Below are 26472 nucleotides of genomic sequence, written 5' to 3'. Positions count from 1 at the left end.
CGAACCGAGAAGTGAGCCAAGCCAACAGCTCATCCAACCGAGCCAGCTCGGGCCGATGCTCACACGAGCCGAGCCGAACCGAGCTGATTGCTTACCCCAACCGAGCCGGTTCGAGCCATCGGCTCAGTTAAGCTGACTCGAACCCAGCCTATGGACTCGTTTCAACGGAACCGGTTCAAGCCATTGGCTCAATTGAGCCCAGTCGATGGGTAATCCCAACCAAGCCAGTTCAAGCTGTACGCTCAGTTGAACCGATCCGAGTCGGTTGACATCACTATTCCGGTTGGGCTTCTACTTTGGCTAAAAAATTGGACCGTGCAGTTCTCAGCCTTGATGGTAAGAATTACAAAAAATGATATGAAATCTTTAGTTTTACGTCCCACGATTATGCCGGTTAGGCTAAAGGAGACGATGATGATAGGAAATGAATGAAATGAAGAAAGTGGGAGGAAACGGGAGAACCCCGAGAAAATCCACGAGCACGGTGTTTGTCCACCACAAAATACAAACTGCGCGAGCTGGGATCGAACCAGGGACCTCAAGCACCGGAGGTGAACGCTCTACCACTGACCGGACAAAATATTGGACCGTACAGTTCTCAGCCTTGATGGTAAGAACTACAGTATATACTTATATTGGTGCTCACGGCGTCATTAACTTGTTCCGCCACCAACGAATTTCAAGTACTTTGTTTTGCACCTTTTGTGCGTGTTTTGTGTCGCTTTATGCGCCTATTCCCACATTTTGTGCATCATCGGAAGTGGGTCAAAATGGGCCTACAAATATGGCGGAACAAGTTATTGCTCTTCCGCCAACAATGAATTTCGAGATCGTTTCCTTCACATCGTTTTGTGCCGTTTTGTGCGTCTACTTCCGTTTTGTACGTCGTGGGATGTGGGTTAAAATGAGTCCCCAAGGTGGGACTAAAACGATCAAGAGTTCCGCCACTATTAAATCTCGAGGTCGTTAATTTCACATCGCGTACCGTTTTGTACGTCTATTTCTACGTTTTGTGCGTCACTGGAAGATGGTCAAAATGGGCCTCGAAGGTGGGACGAAAATGACCCACTGCTCCGCCACTACCGAATTTCGATCCTTCCTTTCGTATCGACTACTGAATTTTCGTGTTGTTTCGTGCCCCCATTTCCACGTTTCGTGCGTCACCAGAAGTGGGTCAAAATGGGCTTCCAAGATAGGACGAAAATGACCCACTGTTCCGCCACTATCGAATTTCGAGTTCGTTAATTTCACATCGCGTACCCTTTTGTGCGCCTATTTCGACGTTTTGTGCGTCACTGGAAGACGGTCAAAATGGGTCTCGAAGGTGGAATGAAAATGACCAAGAGTTCCGCCACTACTGAATTTCGATATCCTTCCTTTTGCATCGACTAGTGGATTTTCGTGCCGTTTCGTGCCCTTATTTCCACGTTTTATGCGTCACCTGAAATGGGTCAAAATGGGCTTCCAAGATGGGACGAAAATGACCAAGAGTTCCGCTACTATCGAATTTCGAGGTCGTTAATTTCACATCGCATACCCTTTTGTGCGCGTATTTCGACGTTTTGTGCGTCACTGGAAGACGGTCAAAATGGGCCTCGAAGGTGGGACGAAAATGACCCACTGCTCCGCCACTATACCTACCGAATTTCGTGGTCCTTCCTTTCGCGTCGACTAGTGAATGTTTCGTGCCCTTATTTTCACGTTTTGCGCGTTACCAGAAGTGTGTGAAAATGGACCTCCAAAGTGTGACCAAAATGACCCATTGTTCCGACACTGTCGAATTTCTAGGTCGTTTCCTTCGCATCGTTTAGTGATTATTTTTTAAAAAGTTTTCTGTGCCTACTTCCTCGTCTTGTGCGTTACCGGAAGTGAGTTAAAGGGGCCTTTAAAGTGGGAGTTAAATGGCTCACTATTCCGCCACTATCGAATTTCGGGGTTGGTTCTTTCGCATCATTTAGTGAGTATTTTGTACCGTTCTGTTCGCCTACTTCCACGTTTTGAGCATCACCAGAAATGCGTCAAAATGGTCCATCAATGTGTGAGAAAATAGAGCCATTGTTCCGCCACTATCGAATTTGGGGGGTCGTTTCTTTCGCATCGTACAGTGCCTGCTTTGTACCGTTTTGTGTTCCTATTTCCACTTTAGTGCTTCTATTTCCACTTTAGTGCGACAACAAAAATGGGTCAAAATGGCCTACAAGTATAGCGGAATAACTTAATGCTGTTCCGTCACCATCAAATGAGGTCGTTTCCTTCACATTTTTTATACATGATTTGTGTCGCTTTGTGCATCAGTGGGAGAGGGTCAAAATGGACCTTGAAAGTGGAATGAATATGTCTTTCTCTGCCATATTTGTAGGTCGCCTTTGACCCACTTTCGTTGGTCTACAAAACGTGAAAGTATGCGCAGAAACGGTATAAATATGCACTAAACAATGCGAAAAAAGCGACCTTGAAATTCGATACTAGTGGAAGAGTGGATCAGTTTTCTTCCCACATTGAATGCCCATTTTGACCCACTACCATTGAATCACAAAACGTGGAAATAGGCTTACAAAACGGTAGAAAACACGCACATGACGATGTGAAGGAAACGACCTCGAAATCGTTTCTGACGGAACAGCATTAACTTGTTCCGCCATATTTGTGTTTTCATTGGGAAGGCCGATGGGGGCTGAATTTGAACGTAAACACTATTGGGGGTGTCACTATAGGTCTGAGCAACCCCGATGAATATGGATTCGACACAAATTCTAGTACTTTTACATGTCCCGGTGAACGCCCCCTCAGACCCCCTTGGTTCGTATTGTGAAAAAATCTCCTCTGGCCCCCACCAACCCCCAACTAATACCGCGAAAACTATGAATGTGACACTAACATCTGCCATTTTCTACTACTTTTTACATATGCCGGTAAAAGTCCCTATATTCCTCTGGTTCCAATTTTGAAAAAAAAAAAAAAAAACAATGCCTCTGGCCCGCAGCCGATGGGGGCTGTATTTGGAAGTCAACGCCTGTGGAAGTATCACCATTCATCTCAGCGACAGCGAAAACTATGGATTTGACACTAATATCGGTCACTTTCCAATATTTTTACATGTCTCGCAATTCCCCACCCCCGGTGACTCCCGGCCCGCATACAATGGTGGCTAAATTTGAAAATCATCGCTAATGAAAGTATCACCATTGATCTCAGCCACCACGAAAACTACGGATTTGACATCGGTCATTATGGATTATTTTTACATGCCTCGTGATTCCCGTTATAATGCCCCCGTTTCTTATCTGATGGGGGCTAAATGTGAAAGTAAACGCGGTCTTGAGTTTCACCAATGAGCTCAGCTACCCCGAAAACTATGAATTTGACATTAATATTGGTCATTTTCGATTATTTTTTTACATGTCTCGGAATTTCCCCCTCTGGTGACCCAAGGCCCGCATACAACGGTGGATGATTTTGAAAGTCATCGCTAATGAAAGTATCACCATTGATATCAGCAACCGCGAAAACTATGGATTTGACACTAATATCGGCATTTTGGATTACTTGTACGTTTCGGTATCCCCCCCCCCTCCGTTGACCCACGGCCCGTAGCCGGATACGGTGAATTTGGAAGTTAATGCGATCGGAGTTTCACCATTGATCTCAGCGACCGCGAAAACTATGAAATTGACACTGATATCGGTCATTTTCTACTACTTTTACATGTCCCGGTAAACGCCCCCCTGAGACCCCCTGGTTCGAATTTTTTCGAAAAAGCTTTGCCTTGGCGTGGGACCTGGACCAAGGTATCTTTGACCAAAATTTGGTAACTCTCGGTCGACTTGTCTGGTCCCCAGGCCGGTACCGGTAAACGTCCCCTGGAGACCCCCTAGTAAGGAATTTTAAAAAAAGCTCTTCGTCTTGGTCTGGGGCCTAGACCAAGCTACCCGTGACCAAATTTTGAAAAGTTTCGGTCCACTCGTCTCGTCCACAGGTCGCACAAAGATAGACAGATAGACACACGAACAAACTCTATTTTATTTATATTAGAAAGGTGAGATCCGCCGTTATTGTATTAGTGCGGTGCTTGAGCTATTGATCGTAAAAATTCAAACTCCGATGAGTGATAATTTTATAGGCTTGTTTTATTACAAGTTTAAACTCTTTAGTCAGTAGAGAAAGGGGCGTGAATCATAGGTCAGAGTTGATGACAATGGGTTTTGGTGGGTCTGTGGGTCGCAGTGGGTAAGAGTGGTTTATGGTGGGTGGTGGGTCAGAGTGGGTCACGGTGGGTCGTGGGTCACGACGGGTGGTGAGTCAATTGGTCGTGGCTAAAGTTTTCATTGCCCCACGCCCTCTCTGAACTACAGTGTTGAAAATTAATCAGTGAAAATCAATTGCAATTAATCAATCAATTGAAAGTAATTGCTGTGGAAATCAATTGCAATTGAATCAATTGCCAATTAATTTCAATTGCAATTGAATTACAGAATTCAATTGCAATTACTTTCCACTGCAATTACTTTCAATCAATTGATCAATTGCAATTGATTCTCCTTTTTTAATGGCCAACTGCAATTAACAATTAACCATTACTTATTTCAATTGTTAATTGCAATTAACAATTAAATTTACAGATTAATTGTTAATTGTTAATTCAATTGAAATTTGCCCAACACTGGTTGACAAAAGGGACCTCAAGTATTGTTTTACACATTGAATAAATGAAAAACAGCAACTGAAACTATCTAACTCTGATGTTTCAAAAATTTTTCAATAAAATGCAACACTTACTATAAACTTTCAAAAATATATAAATAATAATAGTTTCAATTATTTTTGTCATTCAAAAAACTGGGGGACTAGGCCCCGGCCCGGGCTAGATCCGCCACTGACAGAAGCTCATATGGTTCGGGTCCCACGTTAAGCTATATATCCATGTCTCATATTGCCTCGTTGCTAAAAGGCATGCTAAACTCCATTTCACCCAACCAACTGATAGGATCCGCCGAAGGTGATGATCCCCAACAGCACAATTACATAGCAGGCATATGCCTATCATGTTCCTTGAGGAACATGGGAATGTGCCCAGTATGTGCCTTATGTACTTATGAGAGAGAAATCACATGGATGGCAAGTGATAGTCACACTCTATCCGCCCCTGGGCACATGCCTGACATGTACCTGGGGAAAGTGCCTAATATGTACTAGGTATGTTCTTGGCAGAGGCGAATATCGTTCACAGCACTGTAGGTACATTCCAGTTACGCACAGAGCATGTGCCTGGTATGTACCTTATGTACCTCAAAGGAATATAGCTGGCACTTATCAAATGTACCCCTGTATATCGTACCCCCTTAAATAAGCAGTACCCTTGGTGAAATTCCTAATTTTGAGTACGTTCTTATTTTTTATCCCCAACATACATAAATAATTAACTGATCACATATGTATGAAAGATTCGTCTTAATTCTTATTCATCAGTTATGTCATCTCTTTCTTCTAAATTCATCTCCCAAATTTGATCAATTTGTTGCTTCTAGTACACAATCGTTTAGAAAAAAGAAGAAACGAATGTATCAAATTTGGGGGATGAATTTAGAAGAAAGAGATGATATAACTGATGAATAAAAATTAAGTTGAATCTTTCATACATATGTGATCAGTTAATTATTTATGTATGTTGGGGATAAAGAATAAGAACGTACTCAAAATTAGGAATTTCACCAAAAGTATTGCTTATGTAAGGAAAGGGGTTCGGGTGTTTGAGATGGGTGTAGAAATTGCGTACCTGAGTGCAAGAGTAGTTTAAGTTGACACTGCGAAAATAAAACAGAGACAGAATGGCGCAAAGTTCATTCACAGTATCTTCAACGACCCCAAATAAAATTTCGCCACCGCATTTCATCAACAAATTATACTACCTAACAAAATTCAGAAAATAAATAGAACAGTTAACATACCGTACACGTATGATACCTAGAACATGAAAGATACATGTCCCAATTGACGACATAAAAACAAATGACTATCAGTGCGAAACTGAGCCAGGTATATAAATGCTACATTTGTGGTACATAGTCGCAAATATCAATTAGGTGTAACAAGTACTTAAAACTTTAGGTAGCTGAAGTACATACTTAGCACATGAATATCATATGTGTCAAGTGTCGGGCACCTAAAAAGTAGCTGGGACACCTAAATGCCACATACCTAGCTCATCTTGTGGTGTTAAGGATAGGAAGCAAATTATCGCAGATTGTACGAGGACGGATCAATAAGTAACGCATAACAATTTTTTATAGAGGATAGTGTTATATACAATGCATCAAGAGTATGTATAAAGTAAAGGGTCTTATTAAAGTTACTTTTGAATATAGCCGCCAAATGGTACAAATTCCAAAACACTTTGTTCATAGAAGTCAGTCTTTTGGAATATAACCACCTTCGCAAAAACAATTTGAATTCGTCATCGGAATTGAAACATTGCAGGGCCAAGAATTCCTTCGTGGGACTAAGAAGATGATAGTCTGAAGGCGCAAGATCAGGACTGTACGGTGCGTGCTCAAACACTTCACATCCAAACTTCTTGAGTTTTTCATAACAGAAGCAGCAACATGGGGAGGCATTGAAGTGGTTTGCTATTTCTAGCATTTATGTTACGGCGTTTTTCACAAGCACTCAACCCAACTTTGCCAATGTTGTTTCATTCGGTGCAGCATTCGCAGTGGGCTCATGTGTTAGAAAATTGATCAGCAGAACCCATTGCACATTCCAGAATACAGTCACTAGCACTTTTTTTTTCGTACTTGAGTCACTTTGAATTTCTTCTTTGATAGGAACCGCCGAATCAGTATGTTTTCATTCCATGAATGGCTGCTATATTTCAGGTTTGTAGTGGTAGTTACGCAAAAATTCGTTCCCTGTGACGATACTTTACGTTCCTTCCTCAACGTTCCGTGCCATTGGGTCATCATTCACTTCTCCTTAGGATTATCTGCGAGTTTATTTGGCACCCACCAAGCACCTACTTTACAAAAGTGCAGTTTATCATGCATATCATACACTGTATCGTACGAAATGTTCAACCTATTCGATAATGCTTGTAGATGAATTATCGGGTCATTACGAATTGCCTTTCAATGGCTGTCCCATTCTGTTTGGTTCATGCGGTTGCTGTACCCCTAGCCCTAACAGCACGAGGTGTGATAGGCATGTGCCATTTAGGTGTTCCAGCTACTTTTTAGGTACCCGGCACTTGGCACATATGATATTCATGAGGTAAGTATGTACTTCAGCTACCTACATTTTAGGTACTTGTCACACGAAATTGATATTTGCAACTGCGTACCACAAATATAGCATTTATATACCTGGCTCAGTTTCGCACTCTAACAGTCATTTGTTTTTATGTCGTCACTGGGAACATTATCTGTCATGTTCTAGGTACGTTCTTTAGGTATATATTGTTTCAGATACCCTAACAGCACAAGATGTGCTAGGCATTTGCCATTTAGGTGCTCTAAATTCATCTTCCACATTTGATGCCTTTATTTGCTTCATTTTCTAAGCTATTGTGTACTAGAAGCAACAAACGCATCAACTTTATTAGATGGCAACTGTCGCTGATCATTTGAAAGTGAATATGGAAGAATCATGAAATAAAGTAAATAGACACTCGTCAATTCGTTATAAAATTACATGGCGAACAAATTTTATGATCCCAAACGGTTATAGTTGGATATATGCGATTAATGGAGCACTCTGATTAGCCGAATGCAAAAGACCAATAATTTATCTCTCTACAAGCGACGTTCTCTTCATCGCCTTCGTGGTTAAGTCGGAAGAGCACGCGGCTAGTAATCCAACGGTTGGTATTTCGCGGCCACATTATGTTAGTCCTGCATTTTTTTTACTTGTTTCAAGTGTTGTTTAGAGTCACCTTAATGTGAACATATTGCGCATATAGGCGATTTAACATATTTTGGGGGAGTAGTTTTGTGGTTCATTGACGCTTACAGCATGGGGAACATACCTAGAACATGCTAGGCACGTTCCCCATGTACATGTCAGGCATGTGCCTAGGGGTGGACATAGACTGTGACTATCACTTGCCATCCATGTGATTTCTTTCTCAGAAATATATACAAACTGCAAGACCAAGACTCTTGCGCTCATCATTAGCATGTGGCAAATCTAGAAGGTTCGCATGGCCATCTTCAAAGTATTTACTTCTCCTGGAGATGTTGCTACAGTTTGTACAGCATTCCCCGCACACCTATGACATTTCCCTGTGAATTTCACTGAGATTTGTTCTTTTGCTCACAAGAAACGAACTACACCTCTTTACTCTTTACATATAGACATCTGTAACACACCTGCCATTTTTGCTCAGTAATTCCCGCTTCTGTCGCTAGAGGTATACCTGATCGAACAATTGCCAACTACAGTACGAATTTCAAAGTAGTTTTCTTTCAATACAATATCGCATGAAAAAAAAATGTGCGTTACTTATTGATCAGTCCTCGTGTTATTGTGTGAAACTGCAATAAATTGGATTTTGTAAACATGTTTTTAAAAATATCCGAACGATTAAATTTTGAAGAATAAACGACTTTTCAGTCCACAACCCGACTAGTTTTCGATGTTTAGGGAGTAATATTAATGGTTTAAAATATGAATGGGAAATATATACCATTCATATTTTCAACCACTCAAACAGTGCATCGAATTGTGACTGACAAGCTGGGTTATCACGTGCGAGATAGGCGCCAAAAATTTTGACAGATGTTCACGAAGAGCAAAGAATGACAGCTGCACGTGATTTTTAGGCTAACTGGGGGAGGATATGGATGACCTCTTTTCTCAGATAGTGATAGGGGATGAAACCTGGATATTGTACGCCACAGAGTCGAAGTAGCAGTCAATGCAATGGTTCTCCTAAAGCGAAAAAAATCAAACAAATACCATCAGTTCATAAAATCATGGTTACCGTGTTTTGGGATCAAAAGGATGATATTCTTGTGGAATTCATGGAACCAGGTCTAACATGTAGGGTAATGTGTGTTTGCCAAACACTGAATCTACGACGTACCATCCAAAATCGGCAGAGAGGAACGCTACGCTCTGGAATTATTTTGATCCATGACAACGCCCGCCCACACGCAGCTTCTCGTAGTGTTGAAACAATTCAAAGATTTCGATGAGAATTATTCAATCATTCCTCTTACAATCCTGACCTTGCCCCACAGCGATTTTTCTTCACCTGATAAAGTGACTTGTAGCGAAATGTTTCAACGACAGTGAAGTGCTCAAGACATCAGTTCTGAACTGGCTGCAGTTTCAGGTGGCATTTTTACGCAGAGGGTCTACGAAAGCTTGTGCCATGCTACCAGAAATGTCTGGAAGTTCATAATGACTACATCGAAAAAAAAAGTATGTCTGTACTTGTATTCCAATCACAATATATTTCTTCTATCATGTTCTTGTTTTTTTTTAAATCGGCTTTTTATTATTATTATTATTATTATTATTATTATTATTATTATTATTATTTTTTTTTTTTTTTTTTTTTTTTTTTTTTTTTACATGCGCATCATATTAGAGACAATTTGAAAACAGAATAGAACATGACTAGGACACTGTAAGAATAAGTCATGTTCTCGGAGGATATGTTTGAAGTCATAGGGGAAGGAAAAGAGGGATTGGAGGAGCAATACCGTTGATGGACAGGTAACGTCTTCAGTGGATGAGACTGCTGCTCGGTTTTTCCACAAGTGACCTGAAAGCGATAGCAGAAATAATACTTTTGATAATGACGATGACAATAATTATAATAAATAATAAATGTACAAATTCATAAGCGAATTTACTGTTCTTTCAGATACTGTGTTGCGCTAATTACAATTGTTATGGCTGACTGTGAACCAAACACAAAACTTCATTTGTTTCTGGTTTGGCTTAAGATTAGCATTCTGTTCGGCAGTGAGGCTATATGAAACGTGAACCCATAATTTAACGTAGAATGCGAACCACATTTACTCTCACCAGGGTCTCCAGTGACAAAGACGCATGTGCTTATAAAGTTCCATGTATACAAATTATCAATAATTTACTTCTGCAATATAATGAAACTCCCTGGATATGGCCAATCAGACGACACACTCAATTGAGTAGTATAAAGTCTGTGCATCAGCTCCAATTTTACTATTTCTGATTTTTTAGGCCTAATCTCTATTTATTTAAGCATCCTTTCAAGTATCTTATGATGATGAACTAAAACCGAAAATTTAGATGTAATCGAACAACCAACCACGCAGGCTCCACTGACCAGGGAACTGTACGAATGGGGCACTCGAGTTGCCGGACGAGGTGTATCACATGTGAAAGAGGATGTAAAAAAGATGTCCATATGCAAAATTGTAGCGGCTGAGGGCAACATGGACGAGCGTGAGAGGCGGAAGAAGTGGGGCCTACAGTGGGACTTAATAACAGAAATATGCAGAATCACACGTTTCGCTCCCGAATGGTGAAAGAAATGCATGTCAAATGTATAGGAAGTGGAACATGAGAAGAGGTGCTATATTGTTGGGGATATGAACATCATGGGCGCCATTTTGAAAGTAGCCATCTTGAATTTGAATTCAAAATGTTAAATGAAAAGTGGCGCATGTAGTATATCAATTAAGACTGAAATTTTACCAGAAATTCATTGGTGTGAAAACTGCTATTGTAACTGTCTTGTGAATTAGAAGAAAACGAGCAGGTAAGAAAAAGCACAGAAATAGGTAAACAAATGTCATATACCCATGAAATAAACCTTAAGAATAAAAAATCCAAAGGTAATTAGGTTGAGGCTGACGACAGTTTCTGATTCGTGTGTATTGTTTGTTGCATTACAAGCCTACAATGATGGAATTTTGGCACGTAGGGGTTTGAACACTGGACAACACAAAGAATGTCGGAATAAGTGACTGATATAATGCCGTGACTTACAGACTTAATTGGTTAATATTATAAGATACTGTAATATAAAATATTGTAAATGTGGCTTTTGTTGCATTACATTTCAGTTGCAATTTCAATGTAGATCATTATAAACTCTGTAGCTAGATGCAAACTAGTTGTGCGTAAGAAAAAGAAGTTACAAATGATAGAGGTCGGACCAGGTAGTACAGAGCCATCGACAACATTCTGTGCTAACAGAGAGAGACTGCGCGAGCGATATGAATAACTGACGTGCGTTAGCAGCAAGTAGACGAAAATATAGAGACAAGAGAGTGACCAGTGTGAAGTTCAATGTGACCTAGGTCGTTCACTTCCTGGTAAATAAGTGTTATAAATTGACGTTTTGTGTTGTAGTGCTTGAAGTGTAGAAGGTATTTGGGTCCTGTTCGTGAACATGAATCCCCAAGTAGTGGTAGCGTTATTAGTTCGTAAGTTTGGGACGTCCAATGATAATCCCCGTCGAGAAGATCGTAATGCTTTTGAACGCATCAGACGCTTATTAGTAAATAACGATACGGTGCTCGAAGAATATCAAACGTTAGTTATAGAGGAGTGTCTAGCAGATGAGAATGAGATTGACAGTGAAAGTAGTGACAGTGACCATCGCGAAGAATCTTGTGTAGCGAATGCGTCAACTCATTCTCCAAAAGATAGCAGTTGTGAGCAGAGTAGTAGTTCGTCATACGCCCCTTCTCCACCAAAACAATCTACGAAATGTACGAAGGAACAGTTAGAGAAAGCCTATAATTACTGTATTGAGACAGAAAAAACATCCCGTAAAAGAAGAAAAGCATCATCTGTATTTTCACGGTACAAATTTCTACAGGGGAGTCTGAAGACCCTTCGTACTTTTAAACGCAACCTCAACAAAGCGTCTATCAGCAAAATAAACGACGAGGTGCTATTACATTCTAAACGAACGCGGGCCATGAATGGAATAATTCACGATCGGACAATTCGAATGTGGTCGATGAATGTAAAGGAAGGCATTGATCCAACTGACACTCCTAACTTCAAGGCATCGTCTTTTTGGGTAGCAAAATTTAAAAAGCGTAACAATATTGTGTCACGCAAAATTACGCACTCCGTGTCCAAATCTGCCAAAAGTGAGCAAGAATTACAGAGAACTGCAGACGCGTTTGTCGAGGAGACAAAGGCTATAATCGTGAAAGAAAACCTCAATTTAGGCCAAGTGGTTAACATAGATCAAAGTCGATTTGATAAGGAATTGCATTCAGGCAGAACACTGGCAATTAAAGGCGTCAAACGGGTGTATTCTAGCATTGGATCACCGACAGCAGTTACGCACTCTTATATAATAATGCCGATTATAGCGATGAATGGTAAACTGTTATCACCATTATTTCTAATATCTGCTGAACCTACAGGTAAATTCCTCGCGAATATGCGAGACACTCCTTCGAATATCAAGGCATTTGCTCGAAAAACTGCAAATATGAGCAAGAATGATCTGAAATTATTTCTCCAAGACGTATTTTGGCCAACTGTGACCTTTTGCTGCTTGTTGATTCGTGGTCTTGTAATAAAGATGCGCAATTGATACATTCTACTGTTCCAAATAATGTTGTCCTTCACAAACAACTCATACCCCCCAAATGCACTAGACTTATTCAACCTCTAGACGTTGGATTCTTTCGCACTTACAAGCAGTATGTGTGATTTATCACTGACGCCGCATTGAACATTGATGGGTTTCATATCTGGCATCGAGACTTCATCCGTCTCCAAGCTTTCACTCATATTCAATTTCGTGCTTCCCGGTTCATTAATTTCATTAAGCATGCCTTCTACGTAGCTGGATATCTTGAAGAACATGCGGGAAAATTCCAAACTCCAATGACCTTATGTTTTGATTCTGACATAGCAGCAGATTGTCAAGAAGATCAGTGTACTAATCCCAGCTTCGTCAGGTGTGCACACTGCGAAAATGTCTTTTGCTTCCAGCACATTCTTATCGATACTCTCCACATCAACTGTGTTTCATAGACTGGTACGGTATCTTTTTGCGCCTATATTTACTTGTAATTGCCTAGGTTATGATTCATGTTATTGTATTTCAAACGACTCACGGCGTAATGAAACGTGTTTTAGGCAAGTACGTATATTGTTCACACACAGACAGCAATCTTTATCCCCTGCAACCTTCCCAGCGAATTGCATGTGAACACACTTTTTGTACTCTTCTTATAGAGGTGCATCCAGTGACTACATTCTGCGAATGGTTTAAATAATATGGTTTTTCACACGATCAGTATATGCGTACAGTATATCTTTTTGTCATGTATTCTTTGCTGGACAATTGACTTGTACTTTAACAGGACTAAAATGAAACATTGGTTATGTTGCCTATGTCCATTATCCCCTCCAGACGAAGTTGCATGTTCGTATTTCTTAACTCCCAATAAAGAAACTATGAAATTATTCACACCAATGAATTTCTGGTAAAATTTCAGTCTTAATTGATATACTACATGCGCCACTTTTCATTTAACATTTTGAATTCAAATTCAAGATGGCTACTTTCAAAATGGCGCCCATGATGTCCATATCCCCCACAATATAGCACCTCTTCTCATATTCCACTTCCTATACATTTGACATGCATTTCTTTCACCATTCGGGAGCGAAACGTGTGATTCTGCATATTTCTGTTATTAAGTCCCACTGTAGGCCCCACTTCTTCCGCCTCTCACGCTCGTCCACGTTGCCCTCAGCCGCTACAATTTTGCATATGGACATCTTTTTACATCCTCTTTCACATGTGATACACCTCGTCCGGCAACTCGAGTGCCCCATTCGTACAGTTCCCTGGTGAGGAAATCAAAATCTTCAGTCGACTTCCTCCGCTAAGTAGTTACAATTTCCATCGTTGAAAATGGAGCAAAATTTTAGTTTAACGCTCATCGCTTATGCCCCTTAGGCTAGAGGGGACAAATGATTAATGAAAATGAATAATTGTTAAATTAAGTTCTCCCATTGGGAATCGGGTCCGAGACCATTTGCACCAAATGAACACGCGCTAGTTACTTTTTCCCTTTTTTTTTTTTAACTCCTTCAGTGTGGGTGGCGAGTTAACTCGTATCTTCAAAACGCACCTGCTGTGCGGATGGCGTATATATACGCTTTCATTTTGCTTTGGCTATTTTGTATTGCGTATGGCGAATATACTTGCCCATAGTATGAGTAATGTTATCCCGACAATATTTAGCGAGTTTACGCTCAGCTGGTTTCAATTGTTGCTTAATTACAAGAAGAAGAGGAAAAACAAAGAAATTAAAATAGAATTTGGGCTTTGTCAAATACAGTTTTCATTCTTTGTTTTGTGCGGGAGCAGACAGTACAGTTCTCAAAAAAACTACACCTTTTTACAGCGGTTCGCATCTGAAAATTACGCACTGAAGGGGTTATCCGCGTTTTTTTTTTTATTTTACTTTTTCTCACTAACGTTTAAGAATAGGAACACGAACACAGAAACATCGAGAACAGTTGAGGGTCTTCACTACAGCGAAATTAAACTACCGCTAATTTTAGAGTTTTTCTGTAATATCTTCAAAATAAATAAAAATATTCAAAAAACAGAAACGTAATGAACTAGACAATACGATTTTGCATGTGATACCGTTATCACAACTTATCTGTCTGCTTTAAAATTGCAACTGTAGAAAGATTTAGCATTTTTTGCGGGTTCTGTAAATAGCGGTGTATCAAAAGCAGATAGGTGAATTGTGGTAAAGGTATCACATGCAAATTCGTGTTGTTTAGTTCACTACGTTTCTGCTTTTCGAATATTTTTATTTGTTTTAAAGATATTACAGAAAAACTCTCAAATTAGCGGCAGTTTAATTTCACTGTAGTAAAGACCCTTAAAGTTCCCAAGGCGCTCTTACCGGAAATCGAACCCGAGACCACATACATCAAAGACGCACGTGATAGCCACTAGAGTAGCGGGAAGGGCGCCACTAGACCAGGTGGGAAGGCTAGTTTCCATTATTGTTCTACGAACTTCCAGATAGCCTGTGGGGTACAACAGTGGGAAAGAAAGAAGTAGGTTAGGGCCTGCATCAGGCCACCATATATGTGGTAAAATTGTAGTGAAATGCTAGAAGTATTCCCAGCAACCGGATTTGATCTCAGGATCTCCTGATTACGAATTAAGAACGCTGACCATTAGCCTATATTTTCTTGGTAAGAAATACACGATGGTTCGATTCCCGGTGGTTCGGAATTCCCGTCTCATATAGCCTCGGAGTAGATGCTACAAAACCCAAACTTACCTATTGGTAGCATCAAACCAAGTTGTTTCATAAAAGTAGCATTCATCATTTTAATTTTTCAGCCTTGCAAAACTGGTAACAAAGAACATTTGTTGATATGATATTTAATGCCAAAACATGTTTTGTTTATGTTTACACCACCTGTCTTGAGCAAAGATGCATTCTCACAGCACGACAGCACGAGCGCAAAAAACTAAGTGGTGCTTCATATGGCAACGTGGATGACGTCACCGCTGTAGCGGCCCCGAATCGAGGATACCTATCGAGCACCATGCAGTGGCACAATAGCGTCTGCTATCTTTCCTCCTAATTCCTTAGAACGAAGTGGTGTATGGTATTCGTAAAGTGTGAGGCTTGAAGTGAGGTGCTAAGCCGGTTGTTCAAATTATTCATTAAAGGGAAGTCAGAATGCATTGCACATAAGTGAAGTGTGGTGTGTGTGATTGTATATAAATAACTAAAAGTAATAGTGGTGTTGTCATTGAAGAGGAAAGGACACTAATATAGTATTCTCAATGGGCAACCAGCCTACTCGCGATGGCTATCCGCCTGTCAAGTCTCCGAATTCACAGATCAATAACGCAGAAGAGTTAAAAGAACGTACACCTAGAGAACTCTTACCAATAGAAAAACTTGCAAAGGTAAGTCACTGGCAATTTATTAAGAATTATATAACATTTACCTACTTAATAATAGAAGCACAATTTTCTCATTATATCATTGACCCGAAAAGATTACAATGACATTTTTTTTTTTTTTTTTAAATTCCGGATATATTTCCCGTTGAGTTCGCAATTACAAGCCAATGTCACTAAAAATAAGCAAAATTCCTGATTTTTTTTTTATTTTGGTTCCCGTAGGTCGTTTTAAGAAATTCGTACCAAAGGAGGGAAGAAAAAAGGCTTAGATACTTTAATTTTTCTCAAATTTGCACAAGATAAAATTGTATTTTGAATCATTCTTAGTTTTTTTTTCTAATATATGTTATTTTTGGAAGGTGAATTCCCCCTATCTCCAGATTTGTAGCAGTGGCTTATTTGTTTCATGCAAGGGTAAATACGATTGGAGCTTGGTTATAGATTTTGATTAGGTAACAGAGTGTTTTATTATTGTAACCAGTTGTCCGCTCTAGTCTTCTGCTAGATTAAAATCTTGTTTAATAAAAAGACCTTGATTAGTTTACATGTAGCAAATTTATATGTTTTTGAGTATTCATTAATCACCCCGAACTCAGTAGTATAATTATGCAAATACACAACATGGGTAGTGATGATAGAAAGGCTATTTGGAAATTGTATGAAATCGGCAAATTATCTTTACAGTTTAACACCTGATAGTGGCATACATCAACCATGAGTGCTTGTTATAAGAATTTTAGCATGGCGTATCAGGCGTGCCAACCACACGATAAGTTATCGTGATGTACGATAATTTAAGCCTTAATGCTATAGGCAGGGGCGGATCCAAGGGGAGAGGAAACTTTTGTATTTTATATATATAAATAAAACCAATCCCAAAGTTTGGAGCCCTTAAAGGTAGCTCCCCCCCCAGAGGTTGGTCCTGGATCCGCCCCTGGCTATAGGGACGATGATACTCTTGCGATAATTGGTATATATACGATAATTTTAGAAGGCACACCTTTTGCAGTTTTTTGAATGTACAAATTGTAGATGTACTGTACATTAAAGAGTTATAAAACACACACTGGAATTTTAACAGTCATTAAAATAAACCAATAACGATTTGAGAATTTGTAGATAGAAACCCTGATGCATCCATTCTTTAAGTTCATTTACTTTTTCGAGGGGGTGGAAGTAATGTTGTTATTCAGAGTAGTGTTAAGGGTCATCACTACAGCGAAATTAAGCTACCGCTAATTTTAGAGTTTTTTTCTCTAATATCTTCAAAACACATAAAAATATTCGAAAAGAAAAAACGTAGTGAACTAGTCAATACGATTTTGCATGTGATACCTTTACCACAATTCACCTATCTGCTTTTGGTATGCCGCTTTTTACAGAATCCGGAAAAAATGTTAAATCTATCTACAGTTTCAACTCAAGAGCCGATAGATGAGTTGTGATAACGGTATCACATGCAAAATCGTATTGCCTAGTTCACTGCGTTTTCACTTTTCGAATATTTTTTATTTGTTTTGAAGATATTCCAAAAAAACTAAAATTAGCGGTAGTTTAATATCGCTGTAGTGAAGACTCTTAATAAGGATAAAAGATGGTGAGGGCTGTGACGAAGATTTGGAGTTCGAAGCTGAAGATTACTAGATAAGCTTATTATTGTCTTTATTAGTAGTATTATCCTTGTTTCTACCGTGCATAACGAATGTACGATAATTTTCATCTGTGAGGTTAGCAACTCTGACTCACAGTGTAAAACTGTTCTCATTTATTATTACAAGAAATATAGGTAATAAATGTGTGTTTTGAGCTCTTCTATTTTTTTAAAAAAAATCTTTTTCTGGCGCTTCCTTCTTCTTCTTTTTTTTATTTAAAAGCAGTGGGGCCTTAGAACTAATTAATCTTTGTGTATGCCATTTACATTTAAGTAGCAATGAATGTTGTTTCTTTTAAAAAAATAACAAACAAAAAATACCTAATTTATGCAAATAATTTATTTACAATAGGCGAAACGTAATTGTTCCCACGCAGTAACGTGTCATTTCAGATTTTGCCCGGTGGAAGGAGAGCGAGACTGTCTGTCGGTTCACACAAGAATTTATAGGCCTATCAGCATACAATTTTATTAAAATGCAAGTTTTTCTCAAACTCACGGGGACAATTGTCCCCTGCCCTTCCCTGAAGTGACATCCCTGATTCAAAGTATACACATGGTTGAAGCTCCAGCTTACGTGCGAATAATCTCAGGACAGATCTATTTCCCAGTGAGTCCTAGTTCCTATTTGGTACATTAGTTTGTTGGTTTCATAAGGTTTAGTAGGATGAGTTTAACATTCCTTCTAGCATTAAGGCTATACGATACGTGAACCTACAGCTTAACGTTAAGTCATGGTATTCGTCGGAGAATCGAACATTCGTCCCGTGTCCTAGATTTAGAAACAAACTCGTGGAAATTAACACCAGTTGCGTACAGAATACTAAACTTTAAGGGGGAGGGGGTAAGTTGAATATTAACCTGTAGTCTATAATTTCCAGAATGAGATATAGCCATGCGAACGGAAGGAAATACTTTCCTCCTACAATGGTCGCTATACTACTGAAATATGTATATTAAAAAATATTTTTCAACATAATTTTGTGATTCAATTATAGACGTAATTTCCCGAAATCGGTGGTCGGCGCGCCCTTTTGGGTATTTTGAATCAATTTTCAGCACATACCAATTTAAAAGCCGGAGAATGTTTACGTTCCGCCCCTAAGTGTGTTATCCATAACAGTGAGCAAGTAATCAAAATAACATGAGTCTATTTTTGCTATTGTATATTTGTGTTCCTTACAGAAAAAGCATCTTAAATACTGTGTGTACGTAGTGCTGCCTGTTGTAATGTATTTTCATTATTCTGAAAATGTTGAATTTGAAACTAGTTACCTATAATGTTAATAAACACAGATTGTATAGGCCTATTTGTTATCGGTGTGTTTGGCTTTACGTAAGCTATTGGGAAAACTTTTTGTTTTACCGCAACACATCAGACAACATGTAGTGGAACCGGTATACGAAACTAGAGCAAATTGCGTTGCGTAACAAGTGACCATGCGTTGTGGCAGTGGTGGTTACACCCGACGGCAAAAGTTCTGAAAAATGTCAATGTTAAATTTCCCCTCACTTTTTTTTCTTCTTATTTTTATTATTTTGTGAAGGGCGAATGAATTCGTTACATAAGACTTTTTAAATAAGTAACTCTATGGTCCATCGAACATGGAGGTTCAATGCCGCGTTCACAAAAGCTCTCGATTGACTTCTGTCCTTAGCTAACTGGATGCAGTTTCTACTTTGTATTACTATTTCTGCGAGAACTATCTTAATATTGCCCTCTCATCTGCGTCACTATAGTTCTTCCTAGCGGTAGTTTTCCAATTGGTTTACAGTCAAAATCCTTGAAAACGTTCCCACTTTCTTCCGTTCTGGCTACATGACCTGCCCACCTCAGCCTGCTAATTTTATGACCTTAACAATGCTGAATAATAACATGGATTCCCTGCTTTCAGTTGACATTTAATTTCTTCGTGGATATGATTTTGGTCTGCTAATATTGATTCTAGTTATTTGAAAATGTCCACTTTGTTGAAAGTATTATTTGATATTTTGACATATCCGTAATTTGCAGTATTACGATCCCGGTGAATTTCCATGTATTTAGTTTTCTCTGGATTTACTTCTAAACCCGTGTCCTTGCAAGCATTTAGTAAGACCTCTGCACTTCTTTCTATTGTTCTCCTATTATCTTGGCCCTATCAGATTTACATCACCAAAATTTACATTCTTTTTATTTTATTAATTAATTATTATATTAAGGTATTTTAATTATATTTATTATTATTATTATTCAACTTTTGCAAATTTTCTTCGTCTAGTTTATTAACTTTTTATCAAATGTGCGCCCCTGGGCCCAAGACTAGTGGTAAATCCGACCCTGGGGTGATGACAACGTAAAAACTTGTAAAATCTATCTTCAGATGTATTATATTTTCCATCCTATACCCGCTACAAAACTGTAGATACTACAAATAAGCAGTAGTCCCCCCCCCCCCGAGACATATTATAATGTAGATCAAGTAGCCTAATATGAGACTATTCTTTTTTGGTATACACAAACATACCTCTGGTCCTCCAAAATATCTCTCTGCCCCTCCGCTTGCCTCCGCCCAAGAAATGAAAGCAGGCGTTGTCACTGTAAATAAATTTAGGTCGATTACATTTTCTAATTAATTTAATGATCAGCAAAGTTACTTGACCAACTGCTTCCGTGCCTTTTAAGAGTCCACGTTCTTGATTTAACACAGAAGTGACAGGACCGAGAATTCACAGTGATCTTGCGCTTATGAGTGACTTTTATAACTTTGCACCTTCTCTCTGGATAATTTAAAGGTTGAATTTGCGCGCCAAAGGCATCTGTGAAAGAGTAAATGAGTTAAGTATTCTTCTCATAGCTATGTTCTAAATAAGTCAAAGAACAATCACGAGGTTTCTGAACTTCAGTGTTTTAGTATGAGTAATTCGACAAAACGATCTTTTTTCGAATTTTTTGTAATGCAGTCCCACGAAATGGGGGTTTCCCCACGTGTCGGCGATCTCCAGTTATGACTTTACATTTGAACATGTATTTGTGCTAACCATCGCCTGCTGGATCCGCTATGAAAAGAGAGTCCACCTGAATTCAAATAGCATCAGCAAAGAGAATTTAGCATAGTGCCTGAATTGGCCTGGCTGGCATAGTTGAGCGGTCTGGCATTCAGCTGGCAGTCGGTTGGAGATTCCAATCTCGCTCCGCGCATGTCCTCTTAGCATGACAGTCCGCAACAGAGAGCATTTGTCCCCCTCCCCTGTCCTGGATTTGCGATGGGTGTTCTCGGAAATACATGTGAAAACATACTAATCTGCTGTCTATGGTATTTAATGTATTTAAAAACTACGGTTATATATTTTATTTAAGTCTGCACGGGCATCAAAATGGGCGTGTATTCGCGACTTTGGTCGTATGTCGATATTTTACCCTCCCTTGGAAAAAATCCTGCGGGCGTCCCTGCCTGTCCCCATTTATTTTATTATCATCGTTCATTCCTCATTGTGTCCTTTAGTCTAAAAGATAGCGCGTAGGACGTAAAACTACTACTACTACTACTACTACTAATAATAATAATAATAATGAGTATACACAGAACGTAATCAAGTAGTGGACTTTGTGTTATTTTATTTTATTTTAATCAGGGCCAGATTTACATGTTTTGCGCCCATGGACCCTAGCGAAATTGCCACCCCTAATCATACGAATCGCATCGCACTCCAAAACTTCCATTTTCCTGAATCCACTTCTTAAAATATTAACTTTTACGTTTCCTACTAAATTATAATTATTACTATTACTAGTTATTGCTGTTCTTATTTCTTATTACTCGTTTTATGTAATATATTTCAACTCCTATAACTGACCAGCATTTGTAGTAGATTCATTAGAACTTACCTGGCGTCTGTCTAACCTATTCAACATTACATGGTGTAAAAGACGGCAAAATATAAGACAATCTTAAATGATATAAAGAGTTATATTATTGTACCTTAAAATTTACAAAATAACGTTTCTGAAACTTTTGTGTGTCAAAATTGTTTACGTCCTGCTTTGACATTGACAACATCGTTAAAAGCGTTAATAAAATCAAGTTTAGTTTAACAGCCATTTTCGACGGCTAAATCAGCTAGATGAACCAGTCTCTTCTTAGAAAGAGTGAACTGTCATAATCTCAAATAGTTTTTGATTCTTGACAGTGAAAAATGATCTTTCCGCCACACAGTTAGTTGCTGGTATCATACATACAAACACTTTAAGGGAAATACTTACGTTAGGATATAAATCCTGAAGATTTTTCGATCTCCCATTTCCTCCGTTCAAGAATGTCTTTCTTTTTTTAAGAGCAGTAATTTAAATAAATGTAACTGACTTCCAGCAAAATAACTCTGTTGCTAGAGCACTGAGTTCTCATTCGGAAGGTCGTGGGTTCGATCGTCACCGCTGACCATCCTAACTGGGATTTTCCCCTATTCCTTTGCCTTGTTATATATCGAGTGTAAAATGGCGTCCGTACTGTATCTTGTATTTGCTGAATAAATAAATAAATAAATACACTCCAATTTGTGAAAGTAAGAGTGTCTAGTTGCCTACTGGCACCCTTTTCAGCAGATCCACCGACAATCACCGTAATAACTAGGGTTGGCCAGAACCGGTTCCTGGTGGAACCGGTTTTCGGGTCTGAACGGATCCGGTTCCGGAACCGGATTTTCGGATCCAGGTCTGGAACCGGTTCTTCGGATCCAGGTCTAGAACCGGTTCTTCGGATCCAGCTGCTGGCAGGCTGTGAACAGTATGCTAGGTGAAATGGTGGAAGCGACAGGCAGGCGCCCAGGCGGCGGCGACTTGTCTCATTTGGCTAAATAAACTGGGTAACTGGCAAACTCATTGGCTAAACACCCACTGCTGGACCAAATTTTTTTCTGGGGGCACAAACGGGTCTGGCCGGGGAAGGCACAAGCGCATGGTCCTCTTTGCATTTTTTTTTTTTTTTTGAAGGTGAACTTTGTGCCTCCTTTACGGGTCTTTGGGGGCTTTCGGATCCAGAACCGGATCTCCGAGAACCGGTTCCGCCGGAACCGGAACTTTTTGGCCATCCCTAGTAATAACCAACTGACTTATGACAATATTTGCTGCGTTAGATATTTTAGGCATTGTCTTCTATGCTTCTCATTGCATAACCTAGATTGTGCTCCACTAATAGCTTGAATTGATTGCTTGTCTATCCGACCATGGATGCGGCAACTATCCAACACGATACTTCAAACTGTTTTTGACACGTTCTAAAAGAGAACAGTTTATACACTCCACACATATAGTTTCTTGTTTTGATTTAATCTTATTTGAGATAATAGCAATAATAATAATAATAATAATAATAATAATAATAATAATAATAACCAGTTAAAGACAACCGACGACTTTAAAAATTCAGCAAGTAAGTTAGATATTATCTCAAAATTGCTAATAAATAAATTGAAATTAAGAGTTTAGCAAGTAAGTCAGATGCTATTTACAAAATGCTATTTAAAAATAATAAAGGATTCCAAAGCTTATATATATATATACAGTGGCGGATCCAGGATATGATCAAGGGAGGGGCTAAACCATAGTTTACCGTTTTATCCAGTGTAAAGCAGGATTGAAGCCCATTTTATCCAGTGTAAACCTGAGCGTCAAGGGGGTCTATAGCCCCCCTTGGATCCGCCACTATATATATATATATATATATATATATATATATATATATATATATATATATATAAAATCTAGAAATATGGGTGTGTACGTTTGTCATACTTATAAGCAGAGCCGGCGCGAGGGGGTCGAGCCGTGCCATCGCCCAGGGCGGCAAGTCTGGCGGGCGGCAAAATTTGAAAAAGAAAAGAATACAGGGGCGGCAAAATTTGAGAAATAAAATAATAAATGGGCGGCATGTCAACGCACCGCCCTGGGCGGCAAAACTTCTAGCGCCGGCCCTGCTTATAAGGGACTCAAAATTCAGTACTGTACGAAAGGCCTTGAGGACAATTACTAGATAATTTAACATCATTTAGCAAATACTACCTGATTCTCTTTCTAAAGTTTTTAATCTTCAAGTTATTTATCGACTTTTAATAAAAGTGTGGGAAATGTAGAGAAGGCCCTGTATGAAACGGTGTGTGTATGAAATTTTCAAAAGATGACCAATTAGCTATTGAACAGAGATTTATGCTATTTTTATGGTAGTTTGCGACGTATGAAAGAGTTCGTATCACCACCTTTTTTTGTATTATCTAATCTCACTTAATGGAGATAAATGCTTCGTTGCATAACCATAACCTTGACTGACCACACAGGATGGTATCTCTTGAGAATTCCTCTCTTCAAATTAAGCATGAAATATGAAAAATAAATATAGCGTCATGATTCTGTTGTTATCGTCAGAAACTTAATGTAATTTGTTGTTGTTGTTGTTGTTGTAAGTTAAACTACAAAGAAGAAAGTATATAAATTTACAAAAATAAATAATTAAAACAAAATGAAATAAAGATTTCACAAATTAAAAGGCTTTTGCTGTTAAGAAATTTTTGTGTAAAACCTATAAATATACATGGCTTCACTTAATTAGTGTAGGGTCAGTTTTTTTCTTTCTTTTCCTTTTTGTAACTTGTAAGTAAATCCATGAATTTATAGCAATAGCCTGTGCGAGTTTTTTTCTTTCCTTGTAAAAATAAAAAAAAAAAAAAATAGTAGCCGTCATTGGGTGTCAAAGCAAAGGAAAATGTTATTTAATTTGGAGTTAATAGCGTTTTCATTCAGCAGTGAGGCTATATGAGACGTAAGATCTTCAGCTTAACGTGGTACCCGAACCACATGAGTTTCCACAGAGAATCGAACCCTGGTGTTCCACGCTAACCGTATAGCGACGAGGAAATTCCAGAGGGAAAAGTATAATATTTCTTAATTTGTGTAATTGAAGTTGGTAGTACAGTGGTAGCATGTGATTAGGGTAACTTACCAATGAGTTTTGACTTCCTTAAAAGGATGCAACCTGCAATACAACCTATTTCTCTTTCAATGAAGGCTATGCACTTGGCTTTCGCAACAAGGAAAAATTGTTTTACTAGATGAACTTTCGTGAATTACAATAGACTGCTCGTTCTCTAACCTTTCATAAACCTTATTGAGAATTGCTTCAGAAAATGTGAAACATTAATTACAAAAATGATGATGATTGTTTATTTGCTATTCTTTCAACATTCACAAAGGGAGTCTACTGAACAATACAAATTATATTTCTTGCACAGTAATAAAAATCTTGACCAGAGTAAAAATCTATTATTCATAATTCTAATTGAAAGTTAATGTCAATGAACCAAATAAACTCTGAATACTATCAAAGTTAATTCAACAGAGTCTAACCAATTATTATGGTTTTCTTTTAATTCACAAATACCATAATATGTATTTAACATGTGTATACGCCGGGCATACGATAAACCTTCGGCTATTTCATTTCAGACTACCTAATCAGTGAATCTATGCCCTATTTTATATTACTGGGCTACTTACATATTCTCGGCCACTTCTTGGGTATAGGTACAACTTCTTTCTATTTCAGTAGCACCACAGCAAACTTTTTTGTGTGGCATCAGTGACGTAACTAGGGGGAAGGGACTTATGCCCCGGGCGCCGGACTGTGGCGCAAAATTGGGCAAATTTTTGTTTTCACTACAAGGATAGAAAAGGAGTTTTAGCAAACGTAAGATCATAAAAAAAACCCTAAGAAACTTGATAGGGCAATGACTCACCAACTTTAGGATAATATCCATAGAACATAAGTTAGCTTCAAAGCTATCTTTTGAGGAGATTATAAAAAACCTTTGTAGCCAAAAGAGCCCGGAAAGTTAAATTTTAGTTCCAGCTTTTTGTGTTTTAATTTAACGTACTGTACATCGATTTAAGAGATTTGCAAAATGCTCGTGTATAATACTCGAGACATCTTGACTGTCATAATTAAATATTCTATTCTGAAGCAACAGACTGTTCATTCATACTACACATATGCATATTCAGATATAATTCCAAAAACATTCCAATGATTCGCAATTATTATAATAAGACTATATGAATATGTTAGGCATGCTACTATCAGATTATTTGGCAATCAAATACTAAGTAGTTTGGTGTTTTATCTTGAACTAAAAATTTAATTATGTACTGCAATTTTGAAATCAAATTTTTACCACTTTAAGTAAAAATGAAATAGGAGAATTACTGTGTAATGCCAATATCAGGTGTAGTAGGGGAGTGTTTTGGTTTGGTTGGCCATCGGGGGGGGGGGGGGGAGCGCATAGCCTAGCTGCGTCGCTGTGTGACATGTATGAACAACATTGAACTGAGGACCTCTGCGAAGGGTGACTGTGACTGTGGTTGTTATCTAGTGGATTCCACTTGTCTCAAACCCAAGACCTCTAATGAGCGAATTTATGACTGTTGTGACTGCTATGCATCACTGGAGCCTCATTCTTCCATGTCTGAAATAAGTTAAAGATACTTTCCAGACGGTATTTGATTTGCATTCAGGAGAATAAAGTCTTATTTAATTAATTTTTTGAAGTGAAACTTTTTATATATTTTTTTTTTTTTCATTCTCCCACTGTTTCCTTGGTGATCATTACAAAAAGATACAATTAGTTATTGTAAGGTGAGGATTATAGTACCTGAGAATAAAATGCTCACCTCGTACCCTTTGATGTCACCCTCATAATAAATTGTACTAGAATCTTTTGCTAAGATCTTAAGCACTGTCATAAGTCTAATTTTCATAACGTTGTTTATAATTTTATATTGGGGAAATTTTATTGTAATGTGTGATTCAATTTACTTTACTTGGGGAAACCACAGTGGTTAAAAAAAAAAAAAAAAAGTTTATTGCTTGACATT

General features: G+C 38.6%; 2 protein-coding genes across 3 annotated transcripts in view; one reads left to right on the top strand and one right to left on the bottom strand.

Moving 5' to 3' along the window:
* The window catches only part of LOC145692792 (uncharacterized), a 117792-nt gene that overhangs the window by 15903 nt on the left and 75417 nt on the right, over positions 1 to 26472 (bottom strand). Inside the window, exon 2 of the mRNA XM_081768270.1 lies at positions 20081 to 20151. The gene's annotated coding sequence lies outside the window, so the exon portion shown is untranslated. The remainder of the gene's footprint in view (positions 1 to 20080; positions 20152 to 26472) is intronic.
* LOC145692790 (uncharacterized) overlaps positions 15539 to 26472 on the top strand; it is a 163485-nt gene continuing 152551 nt past the window's right edge. The window contains exon 1 of one of the 2 annotated variants that reach the window (XM_081768268.1): positions 15539 to 15925. In XM_081768268.1, coding sequence (XP_081624394.1) covers positions 15800 to 15925 — 126 coding nt within the window. In that variant the 5' untranslated portion in view covers positions 15539 to 15799. The remainder of the gene's footprint in view (positions 15926 to 26472) is intronic. The other variant, XM_081768269.1, reaches the window with a different exon arrangement.

The sequence above is a fragment of the Thermobia domestica genome, chromosome 8 (genome assembly GCF_964235325.1).
Source record: "Thermobia domestica chromosome 8, izTheDome1.hap1.1, whole genome shotgun sequence".
Classification (NCBI taxonomy): domain Eukaryota; kingdom Metazoa; phylum Arthropoda; class Insecta; order Zygentoma; family Lepismatidae; genus Thermobia; species Thermobia domestica.
The sequence above is the reverse complement of the archived record's forward strand: the minus strand, read 5'-3'. Positions and strand labels throughout refer to the sequence as shown.